Raw genomic sequence first — 18,921 nt, forward strand, 5'->3', positions numbered from 1 at the left:
ATAGACCAATTATATCAATGAATTCAATTTCATAATTTGTTAATGGCTCCGCAGCTTAAGGCTGCCTTACTTACAAATTTCATAGCATGCAGGGAGGAGGATCAGAGGAAAAGGTAGGCCGTGAGGCCCATGGAGTCACGGGAAACCAATAGGAACACTCCTATGCACCATTGGAGAGACTTGACTTGATCGTTGGAGACGGAGGCCAAGGACGGCAAAAACTCGTACCTAAGTCATGATCGGAGTCGAGATTGATTTCGACATCTTCTCCGTCTTCGCTTATAATCCACGAGACTACGGTAACGTACTCCGCAACAAAGCTCGGGATGTGACACTTAAGAATAGCTGCGTTGCCTCTCAGAACGTATTCCTCCATTAGATTTACCGCATACGCTTGTGAAACCACTGTGGAATAATACGAGTTGTCAAAGACTTTTCTAAAATATCAATTCATTTTTATCTTTGACCCTATAAAAGAAACCTTAACATACCTATCCCTTCCCTATCCCTGTCCATATATCTATCCCTTCGACAAAAACACAATACCTACACTGTCAACTTGAAAAATTTTCAACGACACGACACTAATAGACGACAGTGTTAAGGACTGGATGGGAAACCTCGGGAACGGAAAGGAATACAACCAAACAAATACCTAAATTTGATGAGTTGTCGATATTGATTTCGTCCTCCTGTTCGCCCTCCGAAACTATCCAAGATGCAACTGACACATATTCGGAAACGAAACTCGGAATTTGGCATTTGAGAATCGCAGCATTTCCGCGTAACACGTATTCTTCCCAGAATTTCACGTCGTAAGCTTGGGATACGACTGTAAAAGGAAAGGACTTCCGATAAATATTGCCCTTGATTTACAAGTAATTTTATATGGTTAGTAATATTACGCAGTAATAACTGTAACCACAGGACGATGATTCATAGCTTATGAGGTAGATCTTAGACGGTAGACCGTGACTCATCTAATTTTCGCATCTCACAAATTTGCACTGCTAACTACCCAATCTGCCCATTACCTGGAGAAGATACTCCCCAGTTACAAAAAGCAACTATGAATATACTACAATGGAATAGGAAATGATTAGGAGTAAGTATGTGTGTGGATTCGAAGCTATCCTTATTTACCCAGATTAACGTCAGATTCTAAATTTATCTCCAACTCATCTGTATCCCCTTTAGAAATAATCCAGGAAGTGACCGTGACATATTCGGTGACAAAACTCGGAATGTGACACTTTAGTATGGCGGCATTTCCGCGCAGAACGTTCTCCTCCCATAGATTGACGGTGTACGACTGAGACACCACTGGAATAAATTATCAACTTTTTAAACACGAAACACGCAGAATTTTCTTCTAACCTATTTAAACCTCGTTGACTTGTCGTTTCAAGTAGGATCCGGGCAGGAATTTGGGATTGTTTTGCTAGTTAACAATACCTAAGCTAGCTGAATCTTCTACACTAATCTCTTTCTCATTAGTATCGCCCTCGGAAATAATCCAAGAAGATACAGTCACGTACTCAGTGACGAAGCTCGGTAAGTGGCACTTTAGGATGGCGGAGTTGCCACGCAGTACGTTTTCATCCATCAAGTTAATCGTGTACGCTTGAGACACGACTGAAACAATGTTATTTGTCTTGTCACATTAATAAACAATAAACCGACAACTTAATCGACCTGACAAACGACGATCAAGGGAAATGGGAGGATGGCACGCGACTAGCTGTTAGATAAAAATACCCAAGTTAGTTTCTTCAGCGTCGGCGTTAATTTCCAATTTGTCAGTTTCGCCTTCGGATATAATCCAAGAAGAGACGCTTACGTATTCCGTGACGAAAGTAGAAATGTGGCATTTTAGGATAACTGCGTTCCCGCGCAACACGCTCTCTTCCATCAGATTGACCGTGTAAGCTTGGCTCACCACTGCAAATAACATCCAAAACATCCGGTTGAAACAGGAAAGGATTTTAGGAGCAAAGCTGGCGAACTAACTATAAAATACCCTCTTTGTTAGTAATGTCTTCTAGTTTAATTTCAGATTCTTGTTCGTCTTCAGAAATTATCCACGAAGCCACTGATACATATTCGGTGACGAAACTAGGTATGAGGCATTTCATAACTACGGAGTTTCCGCGTAACACATTCTCATCAACTAGTTGAACTGTGTAAGCTTGGCTCACGACTGAAAAAAATAATTTACAAACTTCGACTTAATATGTGTTCAACACGGGATAGGATTTTAGGAGCTTAACTGACAATATTGACATTGACTAGGTACAACTACAAAATACCCTCATTGTTAGCAACATCCTCTAACTTAATTTCAGTTTCTTGTTCGCCTTCCGAAATTATCCATGAAGATACTGAGACATACTCAGTTACAAAACTGGGGATGAGGCATTTCACAATCACAGCGTTTCCGCGTAGAACGTTCTCTTCAACTAAGTGAACTGAGTACGCCTGCGATACCACTGCAATATTGAAACGACAACGTTAACCTGGCATAAACTACAAGTGGTCAGAGAGGACAGGAGGTGACGGATATTTTCTTTCGATATATATTATTAAGTAATACCGTAAGTTTCATTTTGAGTATATTCTCCGCCATCCGTATCATGCCAAGAAACAATTTGCACATGATCGGAGACAAACGATGGAATGTGACATTTGAATACTGCGGCGTTCCCCCGAATAACGTACATGTCGTACACCTGCGACTCGTAGAACTGGTTAACGGCTGGAATTTATAAATTATATTCACTACAACATGGCCATTGCTAACGCTGTAGGATTTGGTGGAGAGCGGATAGGGACAATTGGGGTCGGGCGGGCGCTCTCGATTACCGTAATTGCCGTCAGAGCCGTTTAACGAAAACGCAGAGAGGGACTTCTCGTCTGTTATCCATTCCACGACATTGACGTAATCCGCCACGAACGACGGGATTGAACACTTAACGATAGCGGAGTTTCCACGCAGGACATCCTCGTCGATCACGCGAGGTTCGTATGATTGATGCACCACTGGGAAGCAGAATTTCATTCATCCCTTCAAAATGGTACGAAATAGTGGGAGGGATAGGGGTTAACATCTACAGGTTTTATCTACCCGACTTAACGTTCGCGTGTTCTTCAGCAGTAACAGTTTCGTTGTCCATAGTCCACGACACGACATGAACAAAATCCGCGACAAAAGAAGGCACGATGCATTTGAGAATGGCTGTATTTCCGCGCAAGACGAACTCGTCGTTGACTCTAGCCTCATAAACTTGAAGAACAGCTGTTCAAAAATAGAAACAATATGGATTAAGGATAGGAGTTTTCTTTGTGTTGGAGGATTTACCCTCTTCATGTCCGGGAAAGTAAGATCGTCCATCGCTGTCGGTCCACATTTCAACAGATACAAAATCGGACACGAAACTGGGGACCTCGCATTTCATTATAGCAGCATTTCCGCGGATAACATACTCGTTGTCCGCCTCGGCCTCGTAAGGTTGCGATATCACTGACAACATTAGTTTATTTTTTTATTTTTTTACAATGTTAAAGGAATTTGGGATGGGATCGTGAGAAGTAACAAAAGCAAGACGTGAAAGGAGTACCCTCCGAGTGTGTATTGTTAATGGTGAGCGTTTGTCCGTCATCCATTATCCATGACTCCACATAGACGAAGTCGCTCACGAAAGAGGGTATCTTGCACTTGACTATTGCGGCGTTGCCTCGTATCACGTACTCATTTTCGGCTTCGGTCACGTAATACTGTGACACGACTGAAGAATAACAATTAGTCACCTAGATGGAAATGAGCGGGTAAAGGTGTGGGACAGGCTTTTAGTGCGTCGGGAAGCGGTAACTTCATTGTTTAGCGAGGTATTGTTACCGAGGTCGTCGGAATGCGTAATCTCAGTTCCTTCTTCGTCGATCCACGCCTCTACCTTCACGAAATCGGCGACAAAAGAGGGAATGGAACATTTTAGGACAGCCGCGTTGCCCCTTATAACGTACTCTGTGAGGATCTCGGCTTCGTAGAATTGGTTAACAACTGAAAAAAGACGCGTGAGGTCTTAAAATAAGTAGGTAGAACAAACAATTTGGATTCGAGAGGCTCTTGAGAATAATAATATTTGATAACAGGAAGACCATAAACGTCTCCAAGGTTTTATGGTTACTGACATTCTATTGATTGGTATGATTGGGGATGGAAAGCTGGCAACAGGATGCGGAGACATGTATGCACATATATTAGTGGTACCATTGTCTTTAGGATCTGCGGCGGCGTAAGAATTCCCATCTTCATCGTGCCAAGAGACTACATTAACGAAATCCGCTACAAACGAGGGTATGGAGCATTTGAGAATGGCAGAGTTTCCGCGGATGACGTATTCATTGTTCACTTCGGATTCGTATTGCTGCTGTACCACTGTGGACGTAGAAATTTGGAAATCCTAGAGGATTAGGAAGAAAGGAGGTAAAAGGCGAGAGAGTAACCGTAGTCGTTGCCAGGTAAGAAGTCTTGGTTATCGTCGGTGTGCCAGGAGAGAACCTCTACGAAGTCGGCGACGAACGACGGGACCTGGCATTTCAGCACAATGCTGTTGCCCATAATGACGTACTCCTTGTTGACATCAGTGTCGTAATGCTGGGCGACAACTAGCATCAAACGTTGTTGAATAGTTTTGTACCACAAAGAAAATTATAAATTTAGTCCCAAATATTACTGATATTATAAAACCTGTTAGAAAAAAACACACCTATTGCCATTAATTAAGATGGTTTTCTCGATCTGCATGAATAGTAAAATCTAAATATTATGAATCTAAGTAAATTCACAACGAATTTTCAACTGTAACTGACTGTACTATTCATGAGTCACATACAATTCATAAGTTTAATCCTGTAATAAAAACTTTACAATAACATATTGAAAACAATGTATATTTTCAATTCCAATTCAAGAGACGCAACGCTGCACCAGGAAAATCACCGTCGCAGCTATACACCGTGGTTTTTTTTCGTATAAGTACATGAACTTGTGCAAAAATTTGTTGATATTATACATTTCTATGACCGCCAAGTCAGTGTCAGTCGGTCAGTATATTTCTGACTGTTTAGGTAGCGTACATATTAGAACTGCAGATTAAGGTGGTGCAGCTTTGCGTCTTTATTATGCTTCGATATTATCGAATTCAAATCAAAGTTTAATCTAACCTGACAGCGTATAATGGGTGCTGTTATCGGCGCGATAAAACAACTGTCGCTTTCTAACACCGCTTGATAGAAAGTAGCAACCGTTGCGATTATCACGCTATCGAGGATAACTGCGACCATCATATCCGTAATGTTTAATATCGCAAAATGTCCTTATCAGTAGCCTTGAGTTCCACGCTGCCGATGAGTTACATTTGCTATACAACAGGTGGGTGTTACATCAGCAAATAGCATTGTTTACATGACGCGTTTACTCAATACGGGTGGAAGTACATTTGCATTTATTTACATGTCTGTCAACTGAAGCTTTTACAGTTGAAAACAACACAGTGTTCCTTTAGTAAAGTGTCTGTTTTTCATTAAAAACGAAATTCTAGCAGCCAAAATCAGTTTCTCTGATACCTACGTCACATTGGTAAAAATATTGAAAAGGTTAGGAATTACTCTGCCCTAGTAAATATACCAAACACCACGTCCCTGTGGTGAGTTGCCGTCAAGCATAAGTACGGCCGCTTTACTGGCAAAAAACAAATATTTTCTTGACCATAGGAAGATAAACTTTTGGGGCTAAGTTAAAATTTATCAATACATAGATTACAAATTATTCTGACCCATACGACCTTTCATCACAAACGCACAGCATCACTCTACGCCTGAATAGGCGGTCCTTCACCGCGAGGTGATTATTTAATTGACCGTTCGCCCCCCGAAGGGCAGCGGGCCGTGACACGGCGCGACAGCCCAATAAAGTGCATCGACAATTGTTACTTGATTACTAATCAAGGGCCGTGGCTGTGACAAGGGCTTATCGTTGTAGCTGTAGTTTCCAGAGCTTGTTGATTAACGATGTATGTTTATTCTGAAATTGAAATACACGTCGGGAAATACATTTACCTACTTTTTAGGGTTTCGTAGCCAAATGGCAAAAAACGGAACCTTTATGGATTCGTCATGTCTGTCCGTCTGTCTGTCCGTCCGTGTATGTCACAGCCACTTTTTCAGATACTATAAGAACTATACTGTTGAAACTTGGTAAGTAGATGTATTCTGTGAACCGCATTAAGATTTTCACACAAAAATAGAAAAAAAAAAAACAATAAATTTTGGGGGTTCCCCATACTTAGAACTGAACCTCAAAAAATTTTTTTTCATCAAACCCATACGTGTGGGGTATTCATGGCTATAGGTAAAATGATATTGAGGTTTCTAATATTTTTTTTTCTAAACTGAATAGTTTGCGCGAGAGACATTTCCAAAGTGGTCAAATGTGCCCCCCCCCCCCCTGTAACTTCTAAAATAAGAGAATAATAAAACTAAACAAAATATATGTGACGTTCCACGGAAAAAGGTACCTTATGAGGGTTTCTAGTTTCGGAGATATGAAATGTTTTGTAAAGAGGTGAAAAAATGCTCAATTTTTTTTTATTGTGTGATCTGAAACCTTAATGCGTAACGTTTGTTTACCTGTTTTTATTTTTGTTATAAGTTAGTTATAAGCCTAGTAATGTCGTCTCAGAGTTTAGTAGAAAAGGTACCTTATGGAAAAAAGATTGAAAATTCCCAAAAAAACTAGTCAATACGGGAAAAGAAGTTTGGTAGAGAACTGTATTAGCATTCTGCAAAACTAATTTGATAATTTCAGTTCTGGTTGGGGCGCCTCGCAAATATTATAACCGTACATCGACCGACATTACAAATCCAAGTAGCCTGCTATTATACCAAAGTTACTCTCGTCAAGTCTTTCTTAACTAGAATAATCTTCATTTGGTTTGGTCGCATGCAGTAAATCAGCCATTGGTTTGCTGAAAAATGCCAATACCCGACGCATTACCTTATGGAATATCTGAGGTCATTGAACCTCAATGCCGCTTATCTTCAATAGCAACCGAAATATATTATTGATAAGAAATAGACGGTTTATACCATCTTAACCCCAAAATATTATTAGTTTATCCTAACTGTTCCATCATCATCATGCCTCATCATGTAACTTAATCACAAGGTACCTTTTCATTACATACAAATTATTGGTCTTTTTTAAGATTATTATGACGAAGAACTAATTAAATTTGGGGCAGTTTAATGTAAATTAATATTTTCTATTCATAAAAGATAAACTGTAATATGATTGATATTTTGTAGTGATGTATTATTAGATTTATTTCCATAAGGTACCTTTTCGTAAATGTATGGAGCAAATACTGTTATTGTTATGTAAGTTTAAAGTGGCATAAGGGGTTAAATATAGTATTTAGTTGGGGTTTTAGGATTTATTTCATTTGAATGACAGAATTTCTTTCATATGTGCTCAGAAAAATTGATTGTGTGTCACATTAAAAGTAAAAATATTCAATTTTGTGATTTTATATGAAAAAGTCAGAAAATACATTTTCACCTCTAAATCGGTATTGTTTTTTGCTTAAACTGTCTGTCAGTGTCGTTTTCTAATAGATAAAATTTAAATCTTGAGAGCTCATTGCAATCAATCGTGAAAATGAAATAAAACTTTATTTTCAAGAGATTGGCTAGTATACACATAAATCAGTCGATATCAAAAGTTTCTATTTGCATTACAGAACAAGTCGCAATATTTTTTTAATCTCACATATATAAGGTATTATTATTTGTAGTCAACTATGTAACTTACTTCAGGAACATAGTTTTTTAGGCGGCTAAACTTAAAACTTCTCTATCGTAAAGTTGCTAATTTCACAACATTATTTTCAAAAAATCATATCTCTGTAACTACGCAACCTAGAAGGTTGATCTTTTGTGTTATCGACAGCTTATTTATTGTAGATTACTGGGGTATGCATAACTCCATACCCGCCATAAGGTACCTTTGACCGTGGGACGTCACATATGATGTACATACATTATGCAAACTTCCTTCCACCGAAAATTGGTTTGAACGAGATCTAGTAAGTAGTTTTTTTAATACGCCATAAATCGAAAACCGCAATTTTATTATGTTACTTGCTGCTACGGAACCCTTCATGGGCAAGTCCGACTCGCACTTGGCCGCTTTTTTTTTATTAGTCAACAACACGAGCACAGGTGAACAATACATAATTTAGAAAAAGTTAAGTAAAGCTTCTTGACGTGATGTGAAAATAAGAAAACTTTGTGAACTACCGTAAAACGGGGTCAACAAAAACGCGGGGCGAATAGAGAAATTTTGAACTTTTTCTTTCAAGTTGTTATATTTAAAAACGTACATCTCTAAAATTAGATTTTTTGGAATACGTATATAGTAGACTATTTATTCTCTACATTGATACCAAAAGAAGTTAATCAAACTACGTAAAAGTTAGATTTTTATGACTCTAAAGTATGACCTTACCGAGGTAACAAATGAAGCCTGTCTGAACTTTGTTCTAGCGGTAAATGTAGTGACATTAACGTAGTTAAAGTTAGCTAGCCTGGTAATATTGTATCAGTAATTCTGTTCCTGGTATCAGTAATTCTGTAGTATTTAAATAATAAATAATATCACCAATTTTCTCTATAATGAAACATTTTTTTGCAAAAAAACTATACCAAACCTAACCTAACCAAATTCGATGCTTATGACAACTAAAACTTCATATTTCTATTCAACCCTTTCGTGTGTCTATCGACCCCGATTTGAGGGTATGGAGAAAACAGGTAGTTTTCTTTGATTTTCTCTGAATTGGGTGGGTCAAAATTGGTTTCGCAAATGCAAAATTGAAAAACTAACCAAGACTCATAAAATGATGTCAAAAATTTTTATTTTGTCATTTGGATTATTGGCGAAAATCGTCCTTGAAGTTGAAAATCGTGTCTTTTCCCCCCGGTTTACGGTGTGTTACATTTTTGAGTGTTATTCTGCTAGATCGGGCGGGTGATTTTCCCCGTAGGTACAAATATATGACACTAAATCCATGCAATGTGACATCGCATCTTAACTTTCTCCAAGTAGGCCTATCTCGGCATATCTCGCCATACGAGTATGAAACATAATTCTTTTATCATGTCACAGTCGTATTAGGTTACAAACGACCGCGGGTCATAAGTCAACGGTCCGAGCATGTTTGAAGTGAGATATCTTGTTTGATAAATGGTCTTCCGTGTATAGTTCAAACGTGTTCAATTACTGTAACTTTAGATTCTCCGTGTTACTTACATAGACCGTAAGAGGACGAGGTAGGAGTCATTTTCATTTGGCTGGCTCGTTTATACAACGGCCTATGTTTAGTTGTAAACTACTGTAGCGAACTGGTCGGATCTAAACAGAGTTACAGGAACGATGTTACAGTGTTTTATGCTGTATGTGGATTGCTTGTTTTATGGCAACATTACGAAATAATGGCGTTAATTTGGATAACATATAGTTTAAACAGACACTTTGCTAAGGCAGTCTTTATTTAGTTTTCTACGTTTTCACTTCTTGATAACTTTAAGTAAGTATAGTATGCAATGCATTGCTGATGCTTATTTTGATGGTACTGGCAGGTACTAATACTCTTACAGGTAAAATTTCAGCGACAAAAAGACGTAAGTACAGACAAAATAGTTAAGTCCACTACGTCCTTTTGCCAGCTTTAAGTACTTTCACAAGATGGGTCGTGATTCTATAGGACGGAGCTTTGTGGTGATCTGAGATCTAAATAAGGCTTGCTGCCTCTAAGGCATAACTGCGCCCTGTAGACTCGCCAAGGTGGACTCTACGCCTGGATAGGACGTAAAGAGAAAATGTGAGCTGGCGTTCTGTTCACACAACTTTTTTTTTTAAATCTTGTCTAGTCTAAAATCTTATGTATAGTATAGTGATCAAAATGTTAATTTCAGTCACATTTCCTCTTGACTTGAATTACCGCAAGTCTTGCATGTGCGGTGTTTCGAAGGCTTTAGTCCTCTGCAGTTGACGCCATACGTTGCGTACATCGTCATGTTCTATAGACATTTTGTTGTTTTACAATAGGTACATCCTATTTATTTAAACTTTTATTGCACCATACAAAACAGAACAAAATGGTTGACTTAATACACTGACGCTATCGCAGCGTACGGCACCAACCAAACACCAATACCTCACAACAAAATAATTGCATGAATGTTTGTATGTATTACCAGCTCGCACGTTGACGTCGCGGGAGTGGATGGAGCCGACGGGGTTGCGCGCGAGGCACGCGTAGACCTGCGCGTGCACTTCCTGGCGGTAGTCCTCGGCGCGGAACGGCGGGAACACCAGGTTGCCGTTCGGCAGGACCTGAGGAGGAGGACAATGGTGAGTAACATCTACAGTATTAAGTTATTTTGCTGAATACAGACCACCTCTCAATACCTATACAGCGAGCTACAAAATTAGATGGACACATTATGAATGTAATCCTTTATAATGAGGGTGAGGATAAACAGAAAGTAAGTTACAACGTTTAGAAACCGGCAGATGTTGTTCCATGGGACACTGACACACTGTAAAATAATACAAATATTCCATGCATTTAAATATGAACGGACTTATCCGAAGATTAATTTACTAATGACCCGTGGAGGTCAAAAATAAAATAGCAGAACTATAATTGGATTAAACCAGATTAAACCCTATTCTTGGCTAGACAAATCGGGACTTAATCTAATCGATCTGTCTCCGTATTTCTTGTCTATTTAAAGGCAGGGAACATCCCCGATAGCGAAAGTAGAATTACTTATGTGAGTTTCAGTTGTCTGTTTATTGATTGAATGATGGTTCCATTTTGTTAAATAACGAAACTTTACGCATGTTGGGTAATTGAAATCCTTTGCCTTATTTCGAGTCCAGTTAATTGTTGTCTGCCTTTATCTTTAATCAATTGTTCTTCATTAAGTTGTATCTTTTATCTACACACATATCATAAACTCTCTATGACGCCTTCAAAATCCGTAAATAATGGCCCACATTACGATAAACTGTTTTGTTACAGCAAATTTCTTATCTGTGAAAATGTGGTAATAGCTTCATTACTATATCAAAATCGATTTGGTAATGCATTTTAAATTTCGAACATCTCTGAATAAAAAAAGCAATTTGATTTGACCCCTATTCTAATATCAGTGGTCATGACGTTTTATTCGAAATCAAATGACAATTGCATACAATATTGACAAATCCCGTATGTAAGTTGGTATCGGACGATATGGTAATCGACCCCGACTCTAGTTTGTCTCTGAATTAAAAAAAACTACGGATGCGTGATATACGTGAAAAAAGTTTTCCTTTGCCGCCATTTGACGTACAGTTTATATTTTAATTAATTTGTAAGTAAAAAATAATTTGTTTTGTTGTTTTTAAAGTAACTATAACAAAAGTTTCGTGTAAATTGTGCGATAAAGATATTTCGGAGACGCCAGCTCATATCCGCGAGTTCCGCCAGAGAGGAAAGTGCCCCAATGTCGGCTGTAATATGAGGTTAGTGAATATATCATAGAAAGTTTATAATATGGGTGTAGATAAAGCAGTGTATGTAACTGTACATAATTAGGCATTAAAACACTCGTGTGATACTATTATGAAACTCATTTCATTCGTTTCATAAACCCACACTTGTATTTTGATGCCTTTCATTATGTAGCAGTCACATAAACTACTATTACTGAGGTGTGCTAATAAAGAGCTCGAAAGAGTATTGAATCTTATATTTTCTTGTAAATATTACCGCATTCTTATCAAAAATAGTCTCATAATAGACATGTCAGTTCTAAAATTATCTAAGTTGAGACTTCCAGAAATACATTTTCACCACACCAGCTCGGAAAGGCTTACTTTGCACTTTAAAAACTGATAGCAAAGTTGCATTTTATTCACATGTGAGACAAAGTAATCAAATGCAAATTTTGAGTTGGTTTCTTATGTTTGCTGGTAGAAATGACTTTTAAATGATGATTTTGGATGATACATTTTTAATTACATTCATTTGGATTTGATTTGGTTTGATTTTGTTTGATATTTTACATTTAATATTTGCTTCAGGTTGGTGTGGTGAAAAATTTTGTGTTTCACTCGGGGGCAAATTTTGTTTAACCCTCGTGCTTTGAAACCCTCGCAACGCTCAAGATTCCATTTTTCGAACCACTCGCTATGCTCGTGGTTCAATTTTGGAATCTTTCGCTTGCTCGGGTATCAATTATTAGCACGAGCAGTTAAACAACAACTTTGCCCCCTTGTAAAACAAATAACTATTAAAGTGTTAAGAAAAGCTGGCGTTAGGAAATACAAGTCCAAATGGAGTTCTCACGTTCCGGACTCATATTGGGTCAGCTATTATTAGCGAATGCTTGCCGTTTCGCTTGCTCGGGACGTCGGCTTGCTTTATTGACCGAACATGTGTTCAACTTGGAGATTAATTTCCGTGCCGAGTTCGATTAACTTATGAATGTTTAAAGCTGGTTTAGAGAGAATGTCTACATTCTATCCTACATAACATATACATAACATAACGATAAAAAAAGTAACACACATATAGACCAGGTATATTTTCGATGATTTCGATAGGCCATCCCTTGGTTTGTTACCTAAGCGTAGAATCGCGTACAGAAATACCAACCCAGAAGATATATAGAATGGACGAACGACGAGCAGTTACTGCTGTAAAATCACTGGAATTCAATTCGGTTTGAAGGCTCTTATAGGTCTAAGACCAGATTTACGTCATCAAATCGGACCCAGATGACTTTAGGAGTATCCGCGACTTCCGCGAGCCGCACCGCATCACTCCACTACGGCGCCGGTCGTTTTAGTCCACTCAGTTCTATGGCTCTTATAGCTCTAAGACTAGAATATGTCTGTCTATTTCTCACCTGTCGCAAGCCAGGCACGTCGCCTACAGCGGTACCATCAGATCGGACCCAGATGACGTCAGGAGTAGGGGATCCTCGAGCCGCACACTCCACTACGGCGCCGGTCGTGTTGCTAAAGTCCACTCTGTTCGGGGGTTCTTTCATGAAGATCGGACCTATCGTTTCATCCTCGGCTAGCACTGATCCTGTAAAAAAAATTAGATTGGTTAAAACAAATGTTCATTTTCTGCAAATGTTTTAAATAGGAAGCTGCGAACTCGTAAATTCTACAACTCTGAACGTAGCATTATTCTAGTTATGAAACAGGAAGCTTTGTGGTAGAATTATCGTACAGAAAACATTCCGCAGCCTCTTCACTTCTTTTGTTCAAAGGAAACTATGCTAGTAGGACGCTATGCAGCTAAGTTCAACTCAGGAATCCCTTTCAAAGTTATATGTACAGAGACTAACTGCCGTCCTCGTAAAAATGCTGCCAAGCATAAGTGCACACAAAGCTTATTTCTGCGCGTAGTCAAACGACCCATTGAGTAGCGAGACAAGAGTTTTTAGCACGGTTATTTAGCTAGAAGAAAAATGGCGTAAAAGTCTATGGGAAGCATATATTGTTACGGCGTTTCCTACACATTGTAGCCACAGCCCAGCACCCTTTGCACTAGTTACAGCATCTCGACCTACTTTGTAATGAAGCGGGGGAATTTTACAACAGTTGTGGTCGATTGTTGGGCTTGGCCCGTGGAGAATTTGAATGAATCTAACTTAGCACGTTAATATTAGGCCGCATGAAGTCTACAGCTGCAGGAGAAATTATGACTAGTGGCTCTGTGAGCTGTAGACCTCGCGAGCAGAGCTTTAAATAACATGGTGCTAAGAGCTTTAAATATAGTAAATTAAAAAAAAACAATACGAAATTTATGTGTAAAAAAATACAAAAAGTTATAATATCCCAGCATACAATTACTGGGGATCGAACCCAGACCCTCTGTGCAAACAGAAAAAGCGAACGTTTTCAAACTGAGCCAAATAGTTCTTAGATGGGTTGACGAAATTTAGCTACTCCTTCTCAAATTAAAATTAGTTAAAATTAAATACATATCTCAATACCTCCGAAACCAGCGAAATAAATTTTCTGAATTTTTGGCCATTAAATCTATAAACATATCTCAAAAAGAAAACACTCGTATAGTAACGATACCACTATTTGTTTAGGCGCGAGCTATCACGACTCCGCCATTTAAAAAAAAATCAAAAAACCGGACGGACAAAAAAATTTTATTTAGACATAGAATCCAGTCACAAAATTTCACGAGATTCGGTTAAGAATTGCGACCTGTAGAGGAGAACATCCGGACATACAAAAGCAAAATGCTCCAGTCGAAACGTAGACCTTCGCTACGCTCCGGTCAATTATAGAGTGGTAAATAAGAACATATAGGTATTAATTTAAGATGTCTACTTGAATAGTTATATTATATAAATTAGAGTAGGTACTTTTTTTTAGCGCTAAGCAGAGGTAAGAGAGTTTCGCAAATATTAAAATAAACCAGTCCGCTAACACACCTAATTTAGGGTCAGTTGCTCCAAACCGTATGATATTACCATATATCACTGTCAGAATATTATTGTACTTGGGTACTATAGGAAACTTCATAGTTCACTGCTGAAGGGCTTTCATTAGTCCGCCAAATGTGGTTGGCGCAACTGGCGCTTAGTGATATCAGTGTTCCCAACCTTTTTGATAGCGGTTCTTTGGTACCAATAGTAAATAGCCTCACCGGTAGAGAACTCCTGATACACCTGAAACTGAGTCTATTCTTTCATACAAAGAACATTAAATACCAAAGCCGTTGTCTGTGCCTAGACAGTAGGTACTATACTCCTCACTAGAAACTAGGTTCCAATAAAATTGTTACGAGGATGTGGCAATAAATAATACATCTTATCGCTTTGAATTAAAGCTGTTTTCAGAACAATATACGATTCAAAGTTTAATATGGAGAGCTTGCGAGATGTGTGACATACTAGGACAATTACTCACAGCAATTAAGTCGCCTTCGTTAACGTTTTATTCATGTTTCCGGATCTAATTGGCCGTGTGGTGAAATCGGAGTAAAACAACCGTAGTAATTAGAGACAGCTCTTGTATTTATGTCCGCTTAAAATAGAAGAGATACATAAGTAGATATCTCTTAAGATAAGTTACTTAATAGTTTCAGTCTAAGGGTTCCAAGTATAGAAAGCTTCATCTGATTGTTCTGTAAGCCAAACAAGTTTCTTCTTTCTTTCACGCCACGTGTCCTTAAAAATAGGGTTAGTCTCATTATCTAAGTAATAGACGTCCAATTTCCGAGTCTTTTGGGACCAATTCATTACATACTTATTTGAGTGATGGTTCCAAAAGACTCAATAATTACTTCTAAGTCGTACCTATTAGTAAATTGCAAGTTTACGACTTATGAGTTTCATCCATTTTTAATAGTTTTCTTCACCATATGTCATGTTGTATCTAATTCCATGAGTCAGATTGTGAACCCAAATGGGGCATTTGGTAATAGAGCCGTTAGAACAATAACGGCTTATTCTATATTAGGCCGATTGCCTCGGCCGCGTTAATCCGGTAAACCAATTAGGGAACAGTTTTATTGTGTGTTTATTTGATTCTTCGCTCATCACGTCCAAGTTATAAAGATGTACGTATGTCTTGATAGGCGTGACATTTGAAACGAAATTACTTTTTTGGGTTAATTGAAATAACCACGATGATTGTCAATATAGGTAAGTATTATGTGATTTAATTATGTGTTTTTTATTCCTCAGTAGTTAGTGTATGCCTATTTAAAGTTTTTAGCTTTTTACCACGTGATCACGTGCAACCAACGTACTTGGGTAACTCTGACCAAAATATAGAACCGCTTGTTTGGAAACAAACGGTTCTATATTCAAATATTCAAGCTTAATTAATCAGTATTGTTAGCATAACTAATCCCTTCAAATATCCCTCCCTCCACTCGAGGACAAAAAATAGCAACAAAGGAAACAAAAAGCGCGGGTGTGCGCCTGGGCACTCGGGCATCCCGACAGATGCGCGCACAGCACGCTCCTGATTGGCCGCCGCGGACAGATGTTCGCGTACGAGAGCTATGGACCGATCAGAAATGATTTACACACTTGCTTAGCGAGATTGAATCAGGTCTGAGGGGCTACCGCGAAAACCGAAATACGCAAATTGCGGGGATCTTACTCTTTTACTCCAATGAAGGCGTAATTAGAGTGACAGAGAAAAATGCCCGCAATTGACGATTTTCGGTATTGGCGGTAGCCCTACTGGGGTCTGGTTCTGGTGGTAGTACTGGTAGTGGTAGGACTATTAGCTTTATCACGGCTTTTACAAAATATTATAGGCTCTATCGTACTAATTTGGTATCCAAAATTTATTCGATAACTTTTTATACAAATAAGAAAAACAAGAGGAAGAAAGTTAACATTTATAAATGAATACAAAAAATAAAGGCAAAAAAAACAGCTTAATTAAGTATTTCATTATGAATGAATTATTCATCCTCAAGTTAAGCAAATTGTTTGAATATCTTATCAAGCACCCTGAAATCTACCTTATCAATGAAATAGTATTGCGATAGCATCCGGTGCATAACGACTTTGTTATCAAGGCAAACTGCCGTTCACAGCGATAGCCGATAGCCTATATTGATTGACCTAGGCCAATCTGAAACTATTCCGTCCGTCTAAGTTTAATATTGGCATTCAATTGTATCTAAATCAAACTAAGGTATCCATAACCAATCCATACATTGTGCGTATTATTTATTTTTCGGATGATTATCCATCGAAGTGTAATTTTGTCCGTTTGTACGTTCATCGAATACAATAAGCAAATCTTTTCGTTACCACAAAACAATAACTCTATTTAACCAAAAAAACTGTCTTAAAGTTCCAATTCACCGAAATTTCTTCCTGAGAGTGGGATGCATTGCATGCATTACGGGTACGTATTTAATCTACTTATAGTACTTATACTCTAAAGTTTAGAGTCTAAACTTATAATTCAAGGAGGCTGTTTTATTCCTTGTAAAAATTATAGGTTTTAATTAATCGGACATAAAGAGAAATAAAACGATTATATTGTTTCTATATTAGTGATTAGGCTAAGTTAGAGTTAAGAGCTATTGGTCCATGAAACACCTCATGAAGGGAGACCTACCTCTGTCTCTCAAACGTAGGCTCATGGACATGTGCATACTTCCAGTCCTCACTTACGGTGCTCAGACTTGGTCTTTGACGGAAGCTCAGAAGTCCAAACTCGGGGTTTGCCAGAGAGCTATGGAGCGCAGCATATTAGGTGTGAAACTAAGGGATCGCATCCGGAACACCACGCTGCGCTCAAAAACTCAGATAATAGATGTAGCTCAAAAAGCGGCCAAGCTAAAGTGGGACTGGGCTGGTCATGTCTGCCGCATGCCGAACGACTTGTGGGCCAAGTTAACCACAGAGTGGGTGCCCCACGAGTCACACCGGGGATCCGGCAGACCTCGTCGGCGATGACGGGGTAACTTGGACTCCTTTTTGAGAGACTGGCCAGATGTAGCTCAAAACCGGGACGAGTGGAAGAAGAGGGGGGAGGCCTTTGCCCAGCAGTGGGACACAACAGGCTCATTATAATAATTATAATAAAGGCTAAGTTACCTCAAAGATGAATAAACTACTTCGTTCTCCCAGGATTAAACTGTAATGGGACATCTTTAATCTTTGACAACAATGTGCTCAGCAGGTAGATGAGGTAGACACAGACAAGTACTTTTGTTCATATTATATCGGCCGTATCACGGCTTTCAATCCCTAAGCTTGTGGTTGAATGGATATGAATGAGCATGTACTTATTGTAAGTTTAACACGGGGGATACCTTAGAAATAGGTATACCAGCAAATAACCGTGATGAATCAATGAATACTCAAGAATAGAAAGACCAATAAATACGTAAGACAATTTAAAGCCTGGGTTTGTAAAGATCTTTTGATGGTAAACTAAACAGTAAACATTTAGGTTTCTCATTCGACCTAAATTGCATGATTGACTGAGTATGCCTACAGAAAAACTACAGGCCTCTGTAATAAATACATTATTGTTAAGTTAGGTTATACTTTAGGTTTATAAATAGTAAAGAAGTGTGAAGTCGGACAGAAGTGTCAGGTCTGATTATTGTAATTATGTAATTAGCATGAAAACAATGGGCGATAAGGATGCGCTAAACAATGGTCGGTACTCGGTAGGTGTAATAATTGGCGAGTCTAGTAGTATAATCCGATTAGTAGGTATTCGGCTACTGGATTGTCTGTGTATCTTTTAAAAAATATTTTAAAATAAATAAAACCTCAAAATCATAACATTCATAACAATAAATAAATACCTTGAAACATACCTAAGTATACATAATTATAAGTTGATTAAATGAAGTATCATTTTTATATAGTAACGGCACTACTCATGGAACGTTGAAGAGAAAATTTGGAGTATTTTCTATATTTCCCTAATAAGAACCTGTAAAATTTCTACCGCTTTGCGTGTTAAAAGTTGGATTTTATCTCTTGTTAAGGCGCCATTTCTTTTAGAACAGACCGAAATTAATGAAACGTCAAACTTAAGCAGCTTAAAGACTTGTGTAAGTATATGATAATTGATAAAATGTCGTTTGTTTAAAAACTGAAGTTAAATAGGCACTTATTTCGCAACAAAAGTATTAATGCTATGTTCCTTGTAGGGGTGTCGTTTAGATCATTTAGAAAGAAGGTTAATATAGATCAACTATATAGCTATAGACACCAAAATACTTATTAAGTCCAAAGTTCGCTAGTCTTAGATTGTTTTCGTAGCAATTTAACACCCCG

At 38.2% G+C, this 18,921-nt stretch overlaps 1 protein-coding gene and 1 long non-coding RNA gene across 51 annotated transcripts in view; one reads left to right on the plus strand and one right to left on the minus strand.

The window, feature by feature from the left end:
• Positions 1-18,921, plus strand: part of LOC134793094 (uncharacterized) — a 454,735-nt gene that overhangs the window by 268,987 nt on the left and 166,827 nt on the right. The window lies entirely within an intron of this gene.
• LOC134792746 (cell adhesion molecule Dscam2) overlaps positions 1-18,921 on the minus strand; it is a 97,688-nt gene that overhangs the window by 50,874 nt on the left and 27,893 nt on the right. For 24 of the 50 annotated variants that reach the window (XM_063764060.1, XM_063764331.1, XM_063764465.1 and 21 more), the window contains exons 3-5: positions 13,024-13,208; positions 10,318-10,456; positions 1,759-1,941 (exon numbers count right to left, since the gene is read on the minus strand). In XM_063764060.1, the coding sequence (XP_063620130.1) occupies positions 1,759-1,941; positions 10,318-10,456; positions 13,024-13,208 (507 nt within the window). Of the gene's footprint in view, positions 1-228; positions 406-655; positions 833-1,143; positions 1,324-1,455; positions 1,636-1,758; positions 1,942-2,020; positions 2,201-2,593; positions 2,756-2,862; positions 3,040-3,124; positions 3,296-3,617; positions 3,786-3,895; positions 4,058-4,267; positions 4,436-4,503; positions 4,666-10,317; positions 10,457-13,023; positions 13,209-18,921 lie in introns of all 50 variants that reach the window. The other 26 variants (XM_063764316.1, XM_063764389.1, XM_063764473.1 and 23 more) reach the window with 12 other exon arrangements.

This window comes from Cydia splendana, chromosome 1 (genome assembly GCF_910591565.1).
Source record: "Cydia splendana chromosome 1, ilCydSple1.2, whole genome shotgun sequence".
NCBI lineage: Eukaryota > Metazoa > Arthropoda > Insecta > Lepidoptera > Tortricidae > Cydia > Cydia splendana.